At 35.4% G+C, this 23,051-nt stretch overlaps 1 protein-coding gene across 4 annotated transcripts in view; it reads left to right on the forward strand.

The window, feature by feature from the left end:
• The window catches only part of RAI14 (retinoic acid induced 14), a 157,660-nt gene that overhangs the window by 21,622 nt on the left and 112,987 nt on the right, over positions 1 to 23,051 (forward strand). For all 4 annotated transcript variants that reach the window (XM_012541460.3, XM_023496147.2, XM_031963945.1 and 1 more), the window contains exon 2: positions 11,623 to 11,704. In XM_012541460.3, coding sequence (XP_012396914.1) covers positions 11,669 to 11,704 — 36 coding nt within the window. In that variant the 5' untranslated portion in view covers positions 11,623 to 11,668. The remainder of the gene's footprint in view (positions 1 to 11,622; positions 11,705 to 23,051) is intronic.

Below are 23,051 nucleotides of genomic sequence, written 5' to 3' on the forward strand. Positions count from 1 at the left end.
TTCTCTGTTATTATTAAAAATGAAGTTCTTTCCTAGAAATTTAAGTTTTGGGGGGTTATTGAAGACTGATTTATGGAATTCAATTATTTCTGTCATTTGCTTTTCTAGTGTATTTCATTTTTCTTTTCTTTTTTTATACCAGTACCTATTTAGATGATTGTTGCTTTAAACTATAGTTATAGTTGTTGAAATGCCTTTTATTGCTTTTTTGCTACCTTTTTATGTGATTTCCCATGATATTTTTGATTTTGTCTTTCTTCAGATGAATTTTGTTAAATTATTTTGTCTAGTTTTGTAATGTATCCCTGTGGCAATTTGGTTGATAAAGCATTATACCTGGAATCAAATCTTATCATATTGGCAGAGTCCAGACCTGAACACTGAATAATCCTCCAGCTATGTTTTTTTTTTCTTTCTTTAAGGAACATATTGTAGTAGTGTTGGTATAAACATTTACAGACTCCTTTTACATCTATGGTAAAATATAAAATAATTAGCTTAGCATTTCTATAGTCTAACTCCAACATACCTTTCCAATCTGATTTCCTTTTATTTCCTTTTACAACACAACATTTCAGATCAGACTGAATAAAGCTGTCCCTCACACACGACATTCTACCTGCCATTTCTGTCTCCTTGTTGTTAAAAGTCATTTTTTTTAGTTGTGTTTCACTCTCTGTGACTTGCTTCATTTGGGATTTTCTTGGCATTGATACTGGAATGATTTGACATTTCCTTCTCCAGGATATTTTAACAGATAGGAAAACTGAGACAAACAGAGTTATGTGACTTGCTCAGTCTAACAAAACTAGTAAATGTTTGAGGGTGGATTTGAACTCATGAAAATGAGTCTATCAGATTCCAAGCCCAGTGCTCTATACACAAAACCACCTAGCTGCCCATTCTAGCTCCATACCTTTGTATTTACTGTGCCTCATACCTAGAATGTATCCCTGATTCACTTCTGCGAAAGACTTCTTTCTTCTAGATGAAACCTTGAAGGTTAAAACAGGTGATGGAGAAAGGCCCTTTCTCCATCCCACCCATCCCCTTGGCAGATGTTTGTACTTTCTGCCTCCTCAGATAATCTTGTTTGACTTATCTGTGTTCTTGAGTATCCTTTAAGCCCCAGGGGCAGGGACTTTCTCTTTTTTGTGTCTGTGTACATGTTCTTTAGGGCAGTAATAAATGTTTGCTCGAATTGAATGATATTGAAGAGGATGTTGAAAGATTTTAGAAAAATACTATGATTACATTTAGTTTCTTGATACTGGAGGGTTTTCTATTTTTAGTTGATGAAACAGAATAAGGCAGCTGGCTTTGGCAAATCCAGTGACTACTGAAGTGGAAGGATCCAGGACATGAAATTACCTCCAGGGTCTTGCTTACTAGAGTCCCTGGAGTTTATGAATAGCAGACTAGGTTGGCAAAGAGTCTTGCTACTTGAAGGATAGCCAGACTTCCTTGTTAGGGCCTCTGATCTTGGCTTATTGGTGGACCAGTCTAACCTGGGGGCAGTGTTTATTCTTTTAAAGGTGAAGGAAGATAATAAATAGGAATTATTAATGTTCTCAGAAAAATGACAACTAGGTCATTATTAATATTTTTATACAGCATCTCTGGGACACTTGGTTTACAGACTGTAGTCATTTGTTTGCAGCTGTTTAAACTGAGGTGCTTTGCTAGATAGGAAATTATCAAAATGGAATTCTTTTAAAAATTAACTTGCTCTTCACCCTAAACATTTTCCTAATTGCCTATTATAGCAGAAGTTCTGTGTTGAGTCCCAAAGATGTAGCCTTTTTCTTTCTATGCTTATCTAGAGATAAGTCCATTGATATCATTTTGTTATTTTTTTTAAATTGAACCCATGATTTCATTGGCATGTAGAACTCGTTCCATCCAAGCAGATCAGTACTTGCCACTTAAACTTACATAGGGAATTAATTGCCTTGGGAAATAAGTCACATAACCAATTCAGGTTTTTCTGATTTGAGCCCAGCTACCTGTCTTCTAGAATACTTTCTACAGGCAGCCACAGGAAAACAAAGTTCCTTCTCTTGGGGATTTACATCTCAAAGGACTAAAGCATGTTCCCTATACCTCAACCTTTGGCCTAGAGCAACTTTAAGTTGTATGTAAGGAATTTCCTATGAGGGATTGATCTAAGTTGCTGACCAAGAGATATAGTAGCAGCTGTGAGAGTGAAGCAATTTTGCTTGAGCATCCCCCAGTGGGTATGTTCAGTCATTTTTCAATCTTCCCTGACTCTTTGTGACCCCATTTGGGACTTTTTTTTTGACAGAGATACTGGAATCATGTGCCATTTCCTTCTCCAGCTCAAAGAAACTGAGGCTAGCAGGGTTAAATATGACTTGCCTTGGATCACACAGCTAGGAAGTATCTGAGGCCAAATTTAAATTCAGGAAGATGAATCTTCCTAACTCCAGCCTGGTACTCTATCTATTGTACCACTTAGTACCTATGAGCACACATCACTTCTTGCTAATAAGTTTTACCAGGACCTTATAGGTTATTAATGCAACCTATCTACATTGTAAGATAATTATTCATTAACATTTGTGAGACATTTCTAAATGGTATCATCCCAGGACATAAAACCTAATATTCTTGCTGTCTTTTCTATAAAGAGATATTTCCCTTTCTATAATTGGTCCCTGACCTATTTACAAACTCATGTCAGACTCCTCTTGTGACTAAAACCAGAAGGTTACATGGGATTTGGAAGAGAGCTAAGACAGATGGGCACATTTTCAATCCCATCCCACTCTTCTCAGAGTTCAATCCTAATCTTACTTGGGCCCACTCTTCCATGATACCTTTCTTGAGCTTCCAGTCCTTAAATGATCCCTGCAAAAGCCCCAAATTTTGGAACTTGAGAAGATCATATAGTCTAAACCCCTTTATTTAAAAAGTAGCATTCAATTAAATAAGAATAGTGAGATTCAATTTACTGAAAGTTTTGGGAGCAGTGTGGTCTAATGGAGAAAGTATCAAACTTGGATTTGGGAAAGCAGGGTTGTACTGCTGTTGGTAATGGTGACTTTGGGCAAATGATTTGAACCTTTCAAAGCTTCATGAGGAAAGTAATTCCTATACTTAACAAAATGGATAGTAAGAATTAAATGAGAAGAAATGCATCAAGTTTTTTCTAACTATAAAGAAATTTATGATTGTCACTAAGTGGCAAAGAAGAAACTAGTATCAGATCCCTCAGTCTCAAGCGTCCTAGTGTACCTTAACCTCCAGCAGGTTGCCTATTCCAAAGCTTCCTAAACTGTGGGGTCATGTAACTGAATGGGGGTGGGTTGTGAAATTATGATTTGTTATCAGTAAATAAATACAAGAAATAAAAAATTCTAAAAGACATTGACAAGAGTCTGACAATATGAGCAGTATTCCACAGCCAATACCCTACCTTCTCCTCCTTCAGAGGAGAGACAAGGGAGATGACTCTTCCTTAAGGACAAGCTTTCAATAAACTTTTATTAATTTTTATCATGTGCTTTTTGTGAGGTGCTGGAGATAACAAAGACAAGAATTAAATTGTTCTTATTCTCAAGAATTTATATTTTAAGGAAGACCAAATGTGTACATAAAAATACATGTAAAAGAAATACAAGGTAATTCGGGAGTGGGGAATAGCAGAAGTCCAGGGAGATTAGGAAAGGTTTCATGCAGAAAATAGTAATTGAACTTAACTTTGGAGGAAGTAAAGGACTCTACAATGAGGAGGTAAGCAGATAAACTCCTTGTGTTGGTTTTGAATTAAGTTCCACTTTTTAACTCTACAACTAGATGGTAAGCTCCGTGGGGAGCAGGGCCAACCAGTATTTTTGTTTAGTTTGGTTCCCATCACCGAATCTTGAATATACTGTAGCCTCCAGTATTTGTCCATTTGTTGATTCAGTAACAATTTTCACAGTTTCTCTTAAGTGCAGAGCTGCAATAAATGATATAAACTTTAGGTAAGTTAACTTTACTTTTTTCTAAAGAGTTTTCTATATCAAAGCTTCTTGGGATCACAGAACTGAATGAGTCACAAAAAATTTGGCATCAGTAAAAAGTATCTAATATTCTGCCAATATTTAATTCTTTATATAAAAAATAAACAGCACATCCATCTTATTGATATGTAATTTCATCTTTAATTAATGGTAAAATTACATGTTTGCCAAAGAATTGTTTTAAAATAAATTTATTTATGATTTATTATCAGCAAATATTTGATTTGTATACTTATTTTATGTATCTATTTGTCTGGAATTGAGTAAAAATTTCTTGGGCAAAAAGGGATTATGAGTAGAAAAAAATTAAGAAGCCTTCTCTATATTACAAAGAGAGTGAAATAACTCAGGCAAGGTGAGTCTTCAACCAGGGAAACAGAGAATCCAAGCAGTTATTCAGGTAATCAGGTGACTTTCTAGGACAAATTTTTTTAGTTCAGTGATATCCAAGTAGGAATTTGTTCAAGGGACCATTAGTGACTTGCCCAGGGTTATACAAATATTGCCATGTGTCTGAAGTCTATTTGAGTTCAGGTCTTCCTGACTACGGAGTTGACCCACTGCCCCACCTCCCTGCCCCTTTTATATATCTTTTAAAAAAAAAAAAACCTTATATCTACTGCAGAGATTATTGTTTGGTGAATGTAGGACAGTTGAGGAATAATAGGGAGATTATAGTAAATCTGTGGTCTTTTCCTCCATTTGGGCCCATGGGTGTTAGCACCAGTACTTTTTTTTTAACCTCTGTAAACTTAATTCCCTAAAGGTCTTATGTACATTAATATTCTGATGTAGCTGAGGAGGCCTTAACTAATTACTGATGAAATATAATGGGAGGATTAGCTATGGGGCAATGATTTTTCTTGATCCTCTAATCCTAATATAAATCATTGAAAGGTTTTTTTTCTTTCTCTCTCCCTCTCTTCTTCTCTCTCCTCCTTTTTTTCCCCCTCCTCAGTATCTTAGTCATTGGAATCATATTAAACCATTTCCTTTCTCATTTCCTTCTTCTTAATTGATTGAGGCAAAAAGATGAAGGGAATGAGAAAGGAAATGGTTTAATATGAAAATAAATTTGTTACCTGTAGATCAAGCAGAACAAAGTGGAAAAGTAGATTGTTGGGGAATGTTGCTTTGGGGAAGGAATAAAGGAATTTAGTGAATGGAGACTTGGGGATGAAATAATGGTCTTTGGACAATGCCTGGGTTTCAGAATCACAAGTTTGGTGAAGGATCCTAGTTAATCATCAAGAAATTAGTTCAAGTAGTTATCATAGTCCCTAGGGGTTCAGCTTTTTATGTGTACAGAAAAAAAAGGGAAGGGGTGGGGATAGTACATAGGAGGCTGGAGAGGGTTGTAAGAGAAAGGGGAAAGACTAGACCAGAGATCCTGGGAAACCTGCTTTTCATTTTATTGGCAACTAGATTAATCATTAATGTCTTATTCTGAGGCATTTTATAAAGGATGTATCTTGGGGCATTTTGATCTAAATACCAAATGGAATTCCAAACTTACAAAAAAATTCCTCTAACCATATCTTTATTTAGGAAACTAAAAACCTTAAGTCTCTTCTAAGTCATCTAGTTGTACAAGAGCTCTGTATTTATTATCTTGAAATTTAAGATACGGAATTACCAAGAAGTTATGTTTTAAAAGGTGAGGTGAACCACTGTGTTTCAGAGTGATACTCATCTTGCCATTAAGGGTAATCATCTGCCTGACTACATTAACTTAATTCCCTTGAGAACTTTTTGGAATCACTGATATTTATATATCACCTTAAGATAAGAATTTGTCAGCTCTAATCCCATTTTCAGAATAATGCCAATTCTCAATCAACTAAAACCCAACAGGCACAATTTTCCCTAAGTTATCAAACCCCAAATAAATGGCATAAGAAATGAGGATGATGACAGTAAAAATGACAGTGATAAATTTACCTTACATATAGAGTGTGCTTTCACAATGGAAAAGTACGTTTACATTATGTTTGATTTTTTTTTTCCAATAAGATTTTGAGGATTTAGGTGATGAATTACAGATATAATTAGGGTTATTAAAAAGGTAACCCTAACTCTTGGTTATCCAGGAAACAATTACAAACTGGTTAATTATTTCAAACTTTCCTTCTTTTTCTTCCTACCCCAATTTCATTGCTTGAATTTTAGCAGTCCCCTTTGGGCATGTTCTTGCCCAAACTAGAGGGTGGCCATGGGGAAAAGATGAAATTTAATATAAGGAAGCTTTCTACATATTAGCTCAGGGAAAAGGTTAAAATATAATACAGTTATAGATGTCCTCTTCCTTCTGTTCTTCCATATACCTTAATGTTATCTGCATGAGCATAGAAAATGACCATCCTGTAAAATAGCTCAGCTTGAACTTGTTTCCTGAAGGAGACAGGTTATTCTCATCATTCTTTGCCAGCACCTAAAGATGAGGGTGGGAGGTATGTGAAAAATGTGTGTTTTTGGGTGAGAGTGTTCTCACCTGCACCTGTGCTTGCTGCACTGGCCAGAGAACTGACCCAAGAGTCAGGAAGACGGGAGTCGAAGTCTTGCCTTTGCTTGGCACTGATTGTGTGATTCTGGAAAGGGCAATTAGCTTCAGTACTTAAAACTTCTTTTGAGAATTAACAGTGTTGTTCTGCACTGGTAATGGGCATTTTCTCTTTGAGAGCCCCTATGTTAGTGATTTTGCACGTCTAGTCCCTTTCTGTACCTTAAATTTAAGATAAGAATGTTCATCAGTAAAAGCACAGATGTATATCTTACCCCCAAATATAAATGATACTATCAGTGGATAGAAAGGGATTCCAGGGAATCGAAGGGATAGAGTACTTAGAGGATTAATACCTTTAAATTGTTTGAGATGATAAAGGAAGATTTTATCTAGGAAGAGGCATCTCTGTGTCACAGTAGATAGAGGACTTAGCCTGGAATCAGGAAGATTTGATTTCAGTTTTGACCTCAGACATTTACTAAGATGTGTGACCTTAAAATCTGTCTTGCCTCAATTTCCTCATCTGTAAAATGGGAATAACAAAAGCACTTACCTCCCAAAGTTGTCATGAGGCTCAAATGATGTAATAATAATTAAGTACTTAACAGTATTTGGCACATAGTGTATTTTTTTTTTAAAACACAACAGGAAATAATGCAGTTTTATTTTACTTACTAGAAAGCAACAAACTCATGCAGTATTCCTAAAAGTTGTTTTTTTTTTTTAAATATAGAATACAAAAATTGGTGCTTTAGAATGTGCTATTCCCTCTTTCTTACTGGTAGAGTGGCAAGACAGGATCTTGGGAAGTAAGACATTTCACAGCCCATTGAAAACATTGCAAAGTACTTAAGGTACAATCTTCATTCCTTTAAAGTGGTGACTGGTAACCCATATGGGATTCTGACTGTGGCTCCTCACTACTTAAATTATTTATGACTGCTTAAAATATTTTTTTCTGATCTGCAAGCTCTGGATTTTGGCTGTAATGTTCCTTGGAGTATTCATTTTGAGGTTTCTTTTAGGAGATGACCATTAGATTCTTTATTTCTACTTTGTCCTCTGGTTCTAATGGCTTTGGATAGTTTTCTTTTAAAACTTCTTGACCTATGTTGTCAGGATTTTTGGAGGGGATCTGTTTTCCAGGTCAACTGTTTATTCTATGAAATATTTTTTTCAGCCTTTTGATTCTTTTTAAAAATATTTCTTGTTACCTGATGCAAGTTACCTTCTATTCGGTCCATTTTAATTTTCAAGGAGTTTATTGTTTGTCAAGGTTTTGCTGTCTCTTATGCCAGATCATTACCCTTTACAATTCTTTCTTCCATAATTCATTTATTTTTCAATTTTTTTCATCAAATATTCATTCCATTTATAGAAAACATTTTAAAATGTCTTTTAACTCTTGCTTCTGCTGTTCTAATATTTTTAATTGAATTTCTGTTCAGGCTTTGTTTTTCACCTATAGTTATTTTGGAGTCATATTTTTCTTCTTTGTGTCTTGAGTGTCCCACCACTAGAATAAGTTATTATCTGCTCATTCTTCCATTTAAACTCAATGTTAGGACTGGGCTTTGCCATTCTTCTGAAGGGAAGGTTTAGCTTGCTTGTGCTGCTGCTTTCTTGGGATATTAGGTATCATATTATTCTAAGATCTGAGACAGGCTGGGAACCTTTCTGTGCCCCCAAAGAAATTTGATCTAGGGCAAAATCTGATTGTTGTCCCCCTGATTTGAACTCACTTAAGTTTCAGGACCTGGTTTTGGGTCTGTGCAAAAATAGATGTTGTATTCAGCCCTTATAGCTGGATGGAAAGCTCTGTTGTTTCAGAGCTCCTCTTTGATTTTGTGTTCTTGCCCTGGTTATTCATCAGCAGACTGAACTAGATGCTGGAAGCAAGCTCCTGCTCTGAGCCTAGGCAGTGTCTGAGCCCCACACCACTGCTGCTTTTGGCTTTTGAACTTTCTCCTTCTCTATGCAGCCCACAGCCTCCCTGCTTAGATCCTTTTATCCATCTGCCTTGGTTCTGTCACCAAAAATGGGATAGTTCTTCACAAAGCTGTTAGTTGACATCAGTCTCCATGGCGGTGCCTTAGTATGGATGAGGACCTCTTCTTGCTCTAGTGCACAGCCTCTTCTGGGCATTGAAATGTCCAGATCTGACCCTGCCGCTGGTCTAATCCTGTCCCTGATCTAATCCTGTCCCTGCTATCCATAGACTTTTTTCTTTCTCTTTTAAGCTGAATAAGACTAGACAAAAGATTCACAGTGAATTTCAGGATTTGGGTTAGTGCATTTTCTTTATCTCTTGAAAGAAATTTGTGGAAGAGAACTCGTCATACTCACTGCTTTTCTAACATTTGACATATTGGTTTTGCCTCCCAAATGCTTGTTTCTTTCCCTCCTTCATATTATTTGTTAAATGAAGATCTTGTAATAAGGAAGGCACTATAATGAAAACACAGGGTATATAATGAAATTAAGTTCTAATGAGAGGATCATCTTTTGACTTTCCCACTGGGATCACAGCTCTAAAGCAGCTTAATCACTTCTGTATCCCAGATCATCATTGCTCAGGTTTGTGGGTGGTGGAAAGAAGACTTTACTCTGACCTTAAAAGTCAATTTAAAGTAGTCACTTATTAGCCAGAGTAAACATTTGATTGATATCAATTCTGAATTGGAATTCTAGGAGCAAAGATATCGAGCTGGAGGAGAATGTGAGAGTTATTGAGTTTAAACTCCTTATTTCACAGAGGAGCAAACTGAGGCCCAGAGAGGTGAAAACAGTTTGCTCATTGTATGACACAGGCAGAAAGTACCAAAAGCTCCATTTGAACCCTTGTCTTCTCCCTCTAGAGCGATGAATGCTCAATGCTGAACCTTGACTATTTCCATTTATTATTATTCCACTTGTATCATTATAATTCCACTAATGGAATTAATTATTCCAATTATTAATAATTACCTTTAAATAGAGTTTTCCTATTTACAAAAACTTGTATACTCTCCAAATAACTTTGTATTGCAATTAATTTATCACCATTCAAACTTTTATAGTTCTGTTAGGAAATGAATTGAGGGTTTGCCATATCTTTTGAATGAGCTCCAAAATTAGATGTCATTCTTGACTTCTACTTTCTCTCACCCTCTTTCATATATCCAATTAGCTGCCAAGTCCTGTCATTTCTATATTAGCCACAACTTTTGAATTAGCACCCTTCTCTCCTTGGAACCTTCCACCACTCTCGTGAGTCCTTATTCACTCATATCTGAACTGTTGAAATATCCAGTTGAATGCTCTCCCTTCTTCAATCCTTTCCTCTTTCCATTTCATTTTTAGTCACATTTCAACTTGATCTTCCTAAAATACAAGTCTGATCATGTTACCATGTCTACCCAGGAAACCTCAAGGGTTCCTTAGTATTTCCAGTTTCAAATACAAAATCCTATTTGTCTTTAAAAGTCCTTCATAACCTGACTTCTTAGACTTTACTCCCCTTCATGCACTCTGCAGTTCACTGATACTGCCTTTCCAGCTGTTCCTCAAACATTATGCTGTTGACTCTGGGCATTTTCACAGGCTATTTTCCCATGTGTGGAATTTTCTTCCTCCTCATCTTTATCACTGGGCTTTCCTGGCTTCCTTCAATGCCTCTTTAAAATTCCACCTTCTACAAGAATGTTTTCCCAGCTCTCTTTACTCCTACTGTCTTCCTTTTGAGATTACTTTAAATTTGTCCTGTATACATCCTGTTTAAATCTAGTTGTTTTCATGTTGTCTTCCTGTCCTTTGACTGAAGCTTTTTGACGACAATGACCATGTTTGCATTTTTTTTTTTTTGTTTTGTTATGTTTCCCCATTTAGTCTAGTGCTTATTTGATTCATGGTAAGTGATTAATAAAATACTTGTTGATTTTACTTGAAAACAGTATGGCACAGTTGTATTTGGAGAGGGAGTTTGAGGTGAAATGTGCCGCTTACTTTGTTCATTATATACTGCTTTTTCCCCCCCCCTCCTAATTTCACTGTATAGTAAAAAGACTAAGAATTCCAACAGGATCAGATTAGGAAAGATACTCCTCTTTACTCCTTTAAAGTAAACAGCTTCAATCTAGCATTAAGAATCTGAAGGAGATGACTAATTATATGAATGGGAATAATAATTTGCAGACACTGTTCTTGAAATTTTATTTCTAGTTTTTTTTGTTTGAACATAATAACATAATACTTTTTCTTGTTTCTGTTTTAGAAAACAGGTAACTCTATTTAGTAGGCTAGAGTCTGACCTTAAGATTCACTGACGCTTTGCACATGTTGACCTGTGATTTTGTTGTCCATGGAGATCTCTCAAAAGTCATACTTTTAGGTAGCATTGTGCCTTAGATCAGGAAGCAGCTAGATGGATGTTGGCATAGAGTGTGGGTCTGGAATCAGGATGACCTAAAGTCAAGTCTCGTCTCAGACAAGATTTTCCAGAGATCATTACCAGGTTGAAAAAACTTTTCAGAAGAGACTTAGCAATGGACGTATGTCTTACATTTAAGAACTGATTTAAATATATTGAGAGTCTTGTCTTGAATTGTTTGGTCATTACAACCCTGACCATCTAGAATTCTCTAGATGATGTGATTATCAGTGTTTCAGTAAGTCAACAAGAATTTATTAATTTGTTAAGCTTTATTTAAGCTGTGTGTTGCTAAGCATGTCACTTCATTTTTTAGCTTCAGTTTCCTCATCTGTAAAAATAGAGATAATAGAACCTACCTCACAAGGCTATTGTCATAATCAAATCAGATAACATGTAAAACTTTTTTTTTATTTAAAAATACTATATAAATTCTAATTGTTAGTCTAACTGAACCGTAGGCAAAAATATTCTACTTAAATTAATGTATACATGGCTTTGGGAAATGAGTGATCTTTAAAATTTTGGTAGATTTTAGGATCTGTAAGCATTAGCTCCAACTGATAATATAAAAGTATAATTTTCAAGCATGGGAAAGAGACAGAGGGAGAGGGAGTCTGACTCAGAGAAAGTCAGATGGTGTTTATTTGGAATCTTACTTTTTCCTTTCTCCTTTTGCTTAGGTGTTGAAAAATCTCTTCTTGCTTTGGAAGGCTGAATGGGCTAAACATGAAGAGCTTGAAAGCAAAATTCAGGAAGAATGATGTAAGTACTGTATGACTCACAGTCTGGTTGTTCAGCCTTGGTAGCGTGTACTACAAGACAGTATTTCACTCCCACCTTGATAAGACTTTACATTAATAACTACAGAGAACAGAAGCATTCCCCCTACCACCGCCATCCCCCAACCCTTTCAGTGCAAAGTTTGTGAATGGCATGTTGAGTTCTTTTTCTTTGAGAATGTGACTCTCCTAAGTTTTCTTCGGCATCGGGTCTGTCCCTTATAAGAGAAGTGCCACTGTTAAAGGAGGGAGGGAAATTGGCAAACTATGAAGGCTGGCTTATGAAGGGGGAGTCCTTTTTAAAGAGAAAGTTTTCATGGAATAGACTGGAATGTCAAAAATCTATGGTCTACTTTTGACCTTAACCAGGAAACTGAAGTTGATTTAATTCCATCAATTTGTTATAATTGATCATAATTAAAGATACCAATCACTGCTTTGATTTCTGCCTGGCTTATCTCAACCCTTCCCCATTGTTCTTAGGAAAAAATAAAAAAAGGCAGTGAATTGGTCATCCTGCTGATATGAATCCCAGTGGAAAAAATAGGAAATGATCCTTCTCAGAGGAATTAAAACCAATAACATTTTTGCTAAAAGTCACTTTAGAAATCTGATTCAGAAGTCTCTGTTGGGAATCCCATCTGGCACCCTTTGTATCTCTCTTGCAAATTGCATTCTAAAAGTCTTGAGCAGAGTATTTGGCCAGGAGGGATGAATGGAAGGGAATTTAGAACAAGAAGCTTGCTCAGCAGTCTTTTTATGTAATTAAGGTGTTTGTGAACCTGGGTTTCATTGCTTTACCATGAATTATATTTGACAGCTTGGCACAATTGCATTGATGCAGTGGGGGAGACTGTGGGCTTTTGTGGCTGATGTGTCACATGCACTCCCTTCTTTGGCAGTAGCCTATCCCCTGAGGCTACATCATGACATGTAGTTTACAACCCTGAAAGAGTCTCTGTTTGCTGAGAACCTCAAAGTATCGTTTTAGTTCTCTAGATGATGTGATTTTTAGGTGTTTCAGTAAGTCAACAAGCTTATAAAGTGCCCATTATGTGTGCTCTGTCCTCCAGTGCACTTTATCTCATCTCTAGGCCATATAATCTCTGCAATAACCCACTTCTCTGATACTTGGTAGTCCTATATAATATAATTATAGGCTTTTAAAGGCTTTGGCCTTGGAAAGTCATTTTCCAGAGATCTTTAACAGGTTGAAAAGACTTTTGAGAAGAGACTTAACAACGGATTCTATGTCTTTCATTCAAGAACTAATTTAAATATATTGAAAGTTTTGTCTTGAATTGTTTGGTCTTCACAACCCTGACCATCTAAAGGAGTTGTGATAGGTATGTCCAGTGAAGTCAAGGATACCTGAAGTATTTTATGTGACATTGAGGATCTCATATTGCAGTGGAAAAAACAGTGGATTTGGAATCCAAGGACCAAGACTTGAAGCTCAACTCTGCTACTCACTGTCTGATAATCTGGGGCAAATCAACTGAACTCTAGACCTCATTTTCAAATTCAAAAATGATGGATCTTCTGTGAGCATATGATCATATATACCCCTGCCTTAATTATTCTGATTACTTAAAAGGACAACCCTGCCCAGTCCAACAACTACAGAAACAAAAATCGACCCTGTCAACTTTCTCTCTATAGTCAAAGAAAATCCATATTCCATTAAAGTAAAACCTACTAGAGCAGGAGTTCATCTGATTGGTAGGCTGGGTTGCAGAAGCATTTCTTCATTACAAATTTTTTGAAGAGTGGCAAGTCATGTATCTGATATTGGAATACAATAAGAGGCCCCACAGAATGTCTTTAAAATGTAATTTGTTAAGTAGAAGCTTCTGATACTGGTGGCAAAAGACACTATAGTGTTCAATAATTTAAATTAAAAAGAGAAATTTAAGTGGAGATTTATAGTGAAAGAGGACAGAAAAAAAGATATAACTAAATGTTAGAACCTGATCTGGTATTTCTGCCTTCAAATTACTGCCCAAAGCCAAACTACTAAACATTAACATAGAGGTTATTAAGAAAGCTTTCATTGTCACCTGCCAATTTGTTAGTTGGGCAAATGCCAGCCAAATAGTACTCTGGAACCCCAATATGAGTCTCTGGAATTGGATTTGGATATATGAAACAGGAAAACATGGTAATTGGGATAATAATGCAAGGCAGAAAATAAGATGAAAAAAAATTCATTTAAGTGAATGGCCAAGTGTTTACTTTTTTGCCCTGTGTAATGATTATTCTCAGGAAACTAACCTAGATTACCACTGGACAATTTTCTTATCTATGTTTGTGTAAGGCAATTGAAAAATGTTTTTTAAAATAGTTTTTTTGTGTTCCTGGAAGGTAAGAAAATAAAGGGACAGCAGGTCATGTCTATGCATTTGTGAAGAGAAAAGAGCTATCCTGTTTGCTCTGATACCATTTCTATCAGCCTGTGGCCAGATTGTTAATGATCACCTAGAAATAAATGAGAGACTTTTAACCTTTCTGTATTAGGACCCCTTTGGATAGTCTAATGAAACTTTGGATCCTTTTGTGGAGTATTTGCAAGTTCATAAAGTAAAACTCACAGGATTACAAAGTTATCAGAATGTATCAGAATGAAATACAGTAATTTAAAAACATATTTTACAAATCTCAGGTTAAGAACTTCTGCTATAAAGCATAAAGATACTCATACCACACTTGTATACCTTAAGGTCATTTTGCTAGTCTAGTTTTCTCAGGCCCTTGTATATATTGTTATGTAGCCATGTTATGTTGTAATGGAATGAAGTGGACTTTGGGCTCTGTGGTGTGGAATTGTTAGAATTTGGGATCTGATAAAGAGAGGCCATGGCCAAGCTATTAGGACCTCTTATTCAAAATTAAGAACTTTGGGGCTCTGTGGATTAACAAACAAACAAAAAATCAAATTTATGTTAGAGTATCCTTCCTTCTGAAGTAGAGTATCATTATTTCAAACATAATATATTTTAAAATTTTCCATCTCCTGAGTATTACCATTCTGCTATTTTTAGGAGATATTGCATATTAATATCTGATATTTGAATGGTGTTCAACATTTGAGTGCTTTTGTAGTCCCTACTGTTTCCTTTGACTATTATTCTTTAAGCAATTCAATCCAAACCAGTAAGCATTTATTAAGCACTTTTTCTGTGCAAGTTATATTAATCTGTGCTTTTTGTTTTTTAAAGACTTGGGAGAGGAGGCACTGAATAAATAATTATTTAATACTGACTACATGCATAGATTAAGTGAATTACAAGAATCATTTGATCCTCACAATAATCATGTAAGATATATTATTATCCCCTTTTTTTGGTTCAGTTATTTTTCAGTCATGTCTAACTCTTTGACCCTTTTTGGAGTATTCTTGGCAAAGATATTGAAAGTGGTTTATCATTTCCTTCTCCAGATTATCTCCACTTATAGTTGAGGAAACTGAGGCACATAGAGGTTCAGTGATTTAGTAAGTGTCTTGAGTTCTGATTTGAACTGGATCTTCTTGATTCCAGGCCCAGCATCCTATCTATTGTGCCACCTAGCTGCTTTCTTATAGGCCATACTGGGCTTGTTACCTTGTTTTACAGATGAGGAAATTTAGCTCCCATATAGACTAGGTTATTTGCTCAAGGCTTCACAGTAAGTTGGTGTAGAGTTAGGGTTGGAATTCAAGGGTCCTGATTTGAAGTGTCGTGCCTATTATACTATATTTCCTTTCATTACAACAAAGCAATGGATCTTCGTTATCTAGGCAGCTCCTTTTCTTGTGCTTCACCTAAGGACTTATCTGGTTCATACATCTTGCAAAAAGGGCATATATATATACTCTTATGTAGTGAAGCACAAAATCACTTGCAGTAGAAATTTTCTTCTAAAAAATGAGAATGGTGATGAGGAACATTACTTGGACTTTAATTTTGCCTTTGAATTCATTTATCCACTTCTAAAAATCCAATCATGCAAAGAGTTTGTAATACATTTAAATTTGTTTGGGGGAAATTAAAGTTGGACTTTTAGGCTTTTAATACTGGGCTTCTTTGGGGCGTGAGAAATCCTAAAGTGTTAAGTAAAGGAATACAGTAATAACAGATAAATTGAACTTCACTTGTCAAGTTCTCGTTTTCTTTAAAAGTAGAAACAAAACATGATGAAATTGTTAAAATCCATGAATTATTTATTGATAGTATAATTCAGGTCCTGCAAGGGATGTAGAAGAAAAACAAGACTAACCTAGACAACACAGTTGCAGCAAATGGAGCAGCGTAGAATGTTCAAATTCAGAAGGAGCTATTAAAGCTTTTATAATCAAATGGAGTCTGTATGCTAGGAGGGGGGTCATTACGGTCTGTTCATGAAGGATATGAGATTTGAGGTAGGACTTGTGGATGAGACAAGAGAGAAAGATGGTCATGTTCATTTCAAAAATAGGTAGATTTTCATATAAACTGTACCTGAAATAAAAAAGGTGACACTGGAGAAAACCCTAGAGATTACCTTTGGCATGGCATTGAAAGTATTTTAAGAGAAGCACTGTATTTTCATTGCAATATTTTAAATGACTGTTTTAGTTTTGGCCTTATAAAAAAGAGCAGAAAGCTCTAAATCATTATTTTTATACGTTTTATGATTCTAATTTGAAAGTGTGCCTTTCTTCCCAGCCCTCCCCTTTAAATATTTGCAGCAGTTAGTATATGATTCAACATGGAAAACTAGCTGTCATCATCAGAAATGGAGCCAAGAAGGTTGGGATTTCCCTTTGCTAATAAAATGCTCAGACTTCTGGTATTTCTCTGTAAATGCCAATTTTTGTGCCTTGAATGAAAAGGGTGGAGGTTGGAGATGAAAAATGGGGTTCAGAGAGAGAGCTTTGCAATAAATCTTTAAAATCTGACACAAACTCAATTGAGGTGATAGAGTGCTTCAGAGTTTACTTGCTGTGTTTATAATTATGGAAGGTGGAATTTCTGAATTATGAACCCTTTCATGAAACTAAAAACAGTTCTTATTTCATTAAAATATCAGCAAGTACACATTTCTAGGGAACCCAAGCTGATTATTATTTTTCTAAGAAGGATAGTACTGAAGCCTTTTGGTTAGGAATTTAATACTTCATAAGAATCTTAATGAGCCAGGGAGATTCTGCTGCCACAATCCAAATTTGCTGACCTTTATGATATCCTTTTTTACATCTTCCTTTGGCATTTCCTTCAAGTGATCATTGTTTTATCATTTCTATAAATTCCCAAAGAAAAGAAGTACAAAATAAAATGAGTATAGTGATTTTGGTCATGCTTGCCTCACAGCATTTTTGTAGGAAATACATTTTATAAACTTTATAAATACTATGTAGATATGAGAAGGGATTTTTGAATTCAGGTATCTCCCCCTTTTTAATAAACTTGTTCAATCAGTTTTTTAAAAATCAATTTTAGTATTTTTTGTATTTATAGCTATTTTTCCTATTGTAGCCCTCCTTCATCATCATCGCCCACCTAAAAGTCATTCCAGATAATAAAAAAAAGTTCAGCAAAACTAACCAAAATACAGGATTATCATTTACAGGATTCTATATTGATGGGCCCCATATCTATAAAGAAGTATATAAGAGTAGTATATTTTCTCATACGCATTCTTTGGGGCCACATTTGATTGTTATAATATTACATTCAGTTTTGAATGTTTTCTTATTCTTTCCATATACATCTTTGTTATTGCTTAAGGTCATGGTATATGTTGTTTTTCTGGTTCTGCTTCACTCCCCATTGTATCAATTCATACAAGTTATCTATGCTTCTCTATTTATTGTTTCTTATAACTATGTAATATTCCAATACATCCATGCACCATAATTTATTTAGCCATACCCCAATGGATTTCCTTCTTAGCTTTTAGACCTTTGGAACCACTAAAAATCTCTTCAATGAATCTCTTTTAAAATTTATTTTTAGATTGATTTTTTTAATTCATCAAAAATAATTCACCCTTTTACTTCTCCCAATCCCAATTTTAAAAAGAGAAAAGGAAAAAAAAAAAAAACCTTGTAACAATTAAATATAGCTAAGTAAAACCGATGTCCATATTGTCTAAAAATGTGTCATTCTGTGTATTTAGTCCATCACCTTTCTTTTAGGAGGTGGGTAGCATTCTCCATCATTTGTTCTCTAAAACATGGGGAAAAGTTGAAGGGAGAAGAGAAAAGGAAAGGAGAGAAAAAAGAAATGACATGACAATAACTTTTGGTGAATAATTGTGAATCCAGGGAGCTCACATTGGATAGATCCAATCTCCTCTTCAATTAAGGATTCACTTAGGATTTTGAGGAGAAGGGAATAAATAAACATACAGTCAATCACAGGTCCTGGTAGAATTTCCCCACATCTTCCTTCCCTCCTTTCATTTAATGATAACTTGATTTTTTTTCTTGGGATGCCAGGCTTGTAGACACTAGAATAGTTATTGTTTTAATGAAACTGTTTTCAGTTTCAAAAAGATGCTTTCTCCAGATTTTCTTTGGATAAGAGGTTGTAAAAGATCTCAGTTTCCAATTCCTTCATTCATCTTGGATTGCTTAAGTTTCTGGTTGGTTGGGAAATATTGAGGATTTTTATAATGTGAGAGCAGGAAAAAAAAAGTTATAGAACCAGGTGTTCCCTTTAGTGTTTGTTTGGATAGACATTCCCCAATGCTGAGAGTGTTTTGCTGTTGATTGTTTCATACCCTGGCCATGTATTTAGAAAGGATTTTGGTATCTATTTTGCATATCTGTCTCTTCTTGGAAATGTAAAATCAATTAATCAGCAAACATTTTTACTTTTTTATTTGTGTGCTGTGCACTAAAGATACTAAAAAAAAAAGTAGGAGTTAGAAAAAACAATCCCCTGCGAGGGTGGGCATAAGGGAGAGTTAGGGAGGGTATTTCAAAAAATTTTCCTATGCTGAGCTTTGGAAACTTTGATTTTTTTTTCCCTTTCTAATAATTTTATTTTTCTTTTTGGCTCCCAACCCGATTCCCAAACATATGGTTTGATGAGCATGTTATAGCATGCTGAATTACATTAACCTAAATGATAAGTTTCTTGCTAAAGCTTTGGTTGGGAAAGTAGAGTCACTCAGGGATACCAGCCAACTGCATTATCAGACTCTTCCTGTTAAAATTCATAATATATTGGGTGGCCTGTGTGTGATATGCTATGTATTTAGCAGAGGCCTATTTTAAATATTCTGCTTTTCAGAACTTTCTGATCTTGAATTTTTCTTTACAGTTTTTTTTTTTTTTTTTTTTTTTTTTACTTTACATAATTTACATCAAATGTTAAGAACTAGAGATTTGTAGTTCCACAGATTTAGCGATAGAAGGGACTTGAGTTTACTTTTCAGAGTCCATCAGTTGAAGAATTGAAACCTGAAAGCCCAAAGTCACACAGGTAGAAAGTTTAGATTTGAAGTTAAGTCTTCTGATTTCTAAATCAAACATTGTTCTTCTGCTTCACTGTGATATAACTATGTCTCTTCACCTTTATATCCCAATAGTAGATTTCTAATAAATGTTTTTTTGAATTGAAATAGAGATTTTTGGTTTATTTTATATTTCTTCATAGGTACTGGTAGGAAAAGAGTTGTAGTTATTCAATCCTTTTAGTCATGTCGGATTCTTCATGATCCCATTTGAGATTTTCTTGGCAAAGATACTGGGTTGATTTGCTGTTTCCTTCTCTGACTTATTTTGCAGATCAGGAAACTGAGACAAATAGAATTAAGTAACTTGCTCAGGATCACATAGCTTGAAAGTATCTGAGAGTAGATTTGAATTAAGGTCTTTTGCCTAGGAAAAGAGTAGGTCTAATTAAATCCTTTATTAACTAGAAAGACCAATTGTATAAAATGATAGAAGAATTTTAAATAATTCTTTAATTTTACTATAATTTTTCCTATTTATGTAAATGTGCTTTTAATAGAAGTAATTAAAACTGATGTTATAATTTACTTTGAAATAAACATTTTCATTCTACCTGTTCTATTTTCATTGCCTTACGGGTTTAAAAAATGTTAATAAATAATGTAATAAAAATAAATAAGAGTGTTCATTGAAAAAATTTAAGCCTCTAAGGTATTTTTAAATTATGGTTTAATTCATTCTTCATTTATAGTGACTGGGATGAAGAGGCAGTTAAATTAGTCAGTAAATATTTTACACTGTTCAGTGCTATGGTGCCCTTTGCATTCATTGGAGAAACCATAGATGGAGTAGATGCTAGCCTACCCACAGGTGCTCAGAAGAGGGAGAGAATTTTGGGGTACTGGATCTTATGGATCAGCAATGATGGACAGATGCTTTCTAAGGACAGTTTGGCCCAGTCCAAATAACCTCCATGAAGGATTCATTTCTCTTAGGGAGGTGGCCCCCATTATAAAACAAATTGAGCAGGCCATTATCATGGTTGTACTGCAGATCTTGGGCCATTTTGCTTGGAGCCTCCAGGAGGATGGAATGATTTAGGATGATTCTTGGGAATCTTGTTCTCTATCAGTTGTATGTTCTTGATTGGCCATATGCCCTATGCTTCTAGCAGCTGCCCGGTAATGAAGTTCAGGTTGAGATTCTGGCACCCTGACACAGTGGAACTGGAGGGCCTGGCTTCTCCTATCCTGTGCCCCCTCATTCCATATTCACCTGAATAATCAAGGAAGGCCTTCTTGATATTAGACTCTGAGGGATGTGTAGGACTCAGAAGGACAGGAAAGGTATGTCATTGAAGTGGAGATTAATCTTTTTTTGGTGGACCTCATTGATAGTCTGATGAAGTCTATAGACCCGTTTTTCAAATAATGTCTTTAAATGAATAAAATAAGATACATAGCACTTCCAAGGAAATCAATCACATTGAAATAACAATTATCAAAATATTTTTTACAAATTTCATGGAGCCCAGCTTAAGAATTCCAGAGATGAAGGGAACAATATGAGCAGGGAACTGAGCATTGTGTGGGTCAGAGAGATAATTGGCAGGAGGGAGGATAGCCAGTGTAACAGAAGCAGATGGTTCCTGTTGGGAAATGGCAGGAAATAGGGTTTGACAAGTAGGGGTGGGGCCAGACCCTGTAAAGCTCAGAAAACTAGACAAGAGAGTTGAAATTTAATGTGGTGGTCAGTGGGGTATCATTGTAGATATTTGAGGAGGAAACTGACTTGGTGAATGTAGTGAATAAGGAAGATTAGTTTATTGGTAATGGTATAAGATGCTTTAGAACAGTGTTTCTCAAAGTGTGGTCCAAAGACACCTTGGAGTCCTTGAAACCCTTTCAGATGAACTACAAATTCAAAATTAGTTTTATTTCTAATATGGCAAATATCTATAAATATAATACACATAAACAAAAACTCTTTGAACATTTCCTCAATAATTTTGTAGTATAAAGATACTGAGATCAAAAGTTTGAGAACCACTGCTTTAGAAGGTAGAGAAGCCAGAATCAGTGAGACTAGGTAGAGATCAGATCATTGCAGTAACTGAAGCACAAGGTGTCAGGGACCTAGACTTGAAGGATAATGGTGGCAGTGGAAGGGAAGGGACAGAGACCAGGTCTGTGAATTAACAGGCCTTGGTGATTGATTAAAAGTAAGGGTGAAGAAGATGTAGAGTTGATAACTCCAGTGTTTATATTCAAGTTGATATTCAAACAGGAACCTTGGAAGGTGCTTTCACCATTATTTTCTTTTTCATTCTGACCTGAGTTCCCCTAGCCAAGTCTACCCTGATCATCTGAGAAATTTGTTGGTAGTTGGGACAGGGAATTGTTAGGCTAATATTTCACTAAGCAGCTAAGTGTGGAGAGGTTTCAGAAGAATTATTTAATAAGACATAGTCACCAGCTTAAAACCTTTGGATAAAGGGCCCATGTCTTTTTTCCCTTTCTTCAAGGATGGTATAATATTTGCCTAATTAAGCAAATGCCTATACTTTGGAACTTAAATTTCTTTGCCTAATTTCCTTGGATGATTGACAGATAACAACTTAAATATCATGGGAAAACTCTGACCATAACCAATTCTAATTCTGGTGAGCTTCCCTAAATAGATTCTTAATTAGTTGTTTAAGAGTAGTTTGGCTTAGTGAGATAAGAAGAGTGGAAAGCCCACAGATAGAAGTTGTCAGACTTGTTTTTTTAAGGGTGCGGAGGAGTGAGACCCAAAATGCAAATTGGGGTCAGAGGCTTAAGGGATCTTAGGGTTGGGTTTTTTTTTTTTTCCTTGCATAAAAGAGCACACATGACTTAGTCAAATGTCAGTATTCCCTTGGAAGGTTTAGGGTACGCTTTTCCCCTGGATGATCACATCCATTCATTTGTCTTTTGTGATTTTGCCTGTACTTGTCCAAAGTACATGAAAAGTAGGTTAATAATACCAATAATAACTCACAGGTACAAAGCTTTTTAAAGTTTGCAAAGCACTTGTTCCCTTATATGATCCTTATGAAAATCCTGTGAAGTTGATACTATTATTATACTTAGAATATTCTATATATTTTTACTACTCTTATGTTGGAAGAAACTAGGGCCCAGAGAAATCAAGTAGAGGGGGAAAAAACACAAGCACTTTACCCAGATAAAGGACTATTTTGGAAATAATTTTTTTTTTCTGAAAATTCTGTCCAAAACACCGTTCAAAGTGATGGTGGTGTTGGTGTTCAATGATTTCAATCTTGGCTGACTCTCTGTGACCTTGTTTGGGGTTTTCTTGGCAGGTATGATGGTGGTTGGCCATTTTGCAGATCAGGAAACTGAAGCAAACAGAGCTAAACTGAGACTTGTTCAGAGTCACACAGCTAGTAAGTGTCTTTCTGAGCAAATAAGTTGCTCTAGAATCCATTGCATCACTAGCTGTCCAAACAAGATGTGGTGCACAGAAATAATGGAATAGTAGGGGGCTGAAAGAAATGCTAAACTCATTGAACATAGAGAAACATGGAACTACTTGATTGCACTGATTCACAATGAAGAAAGCATAAATATATGCAATGAATACAAAAATATAAATAGAAAGTAAAACAGCAGAACAGTTAAAAACTGAATGCTATGAAATTAAAAAGCCCTGAAATGTGTGTGATTGTAATGCCCTAGGGATCTGAGAAAGCTTACCCTTTGAAAGTGGGGGATAAGGGGAATGGGATACTGTATATAACTCAGAATTTTTATTTTATATTGTTTGGTTTTTCAGAATTATTTTCTTCCATGCTTCATACTTGATTATAAAGGATGGTTCCCTAGGAGGGGATGAGGTAAAAAAAAAATAATGATGAGAAATA

The sequence above is a fragment of the Sarcophilus harrisii genome, chromosome 1, assembly GCF_902635505.1.
Source record: "Sarcophilus harrisii chromosome 1, mSarHar1.11, whole genome shotgun sequence".
NCBI lineage: Eukaryota > Metazoa > Chordata > Mammalia > Dasyuromorphia > Dasyuridae > Sarcophilus > Sarcophilus harrisii.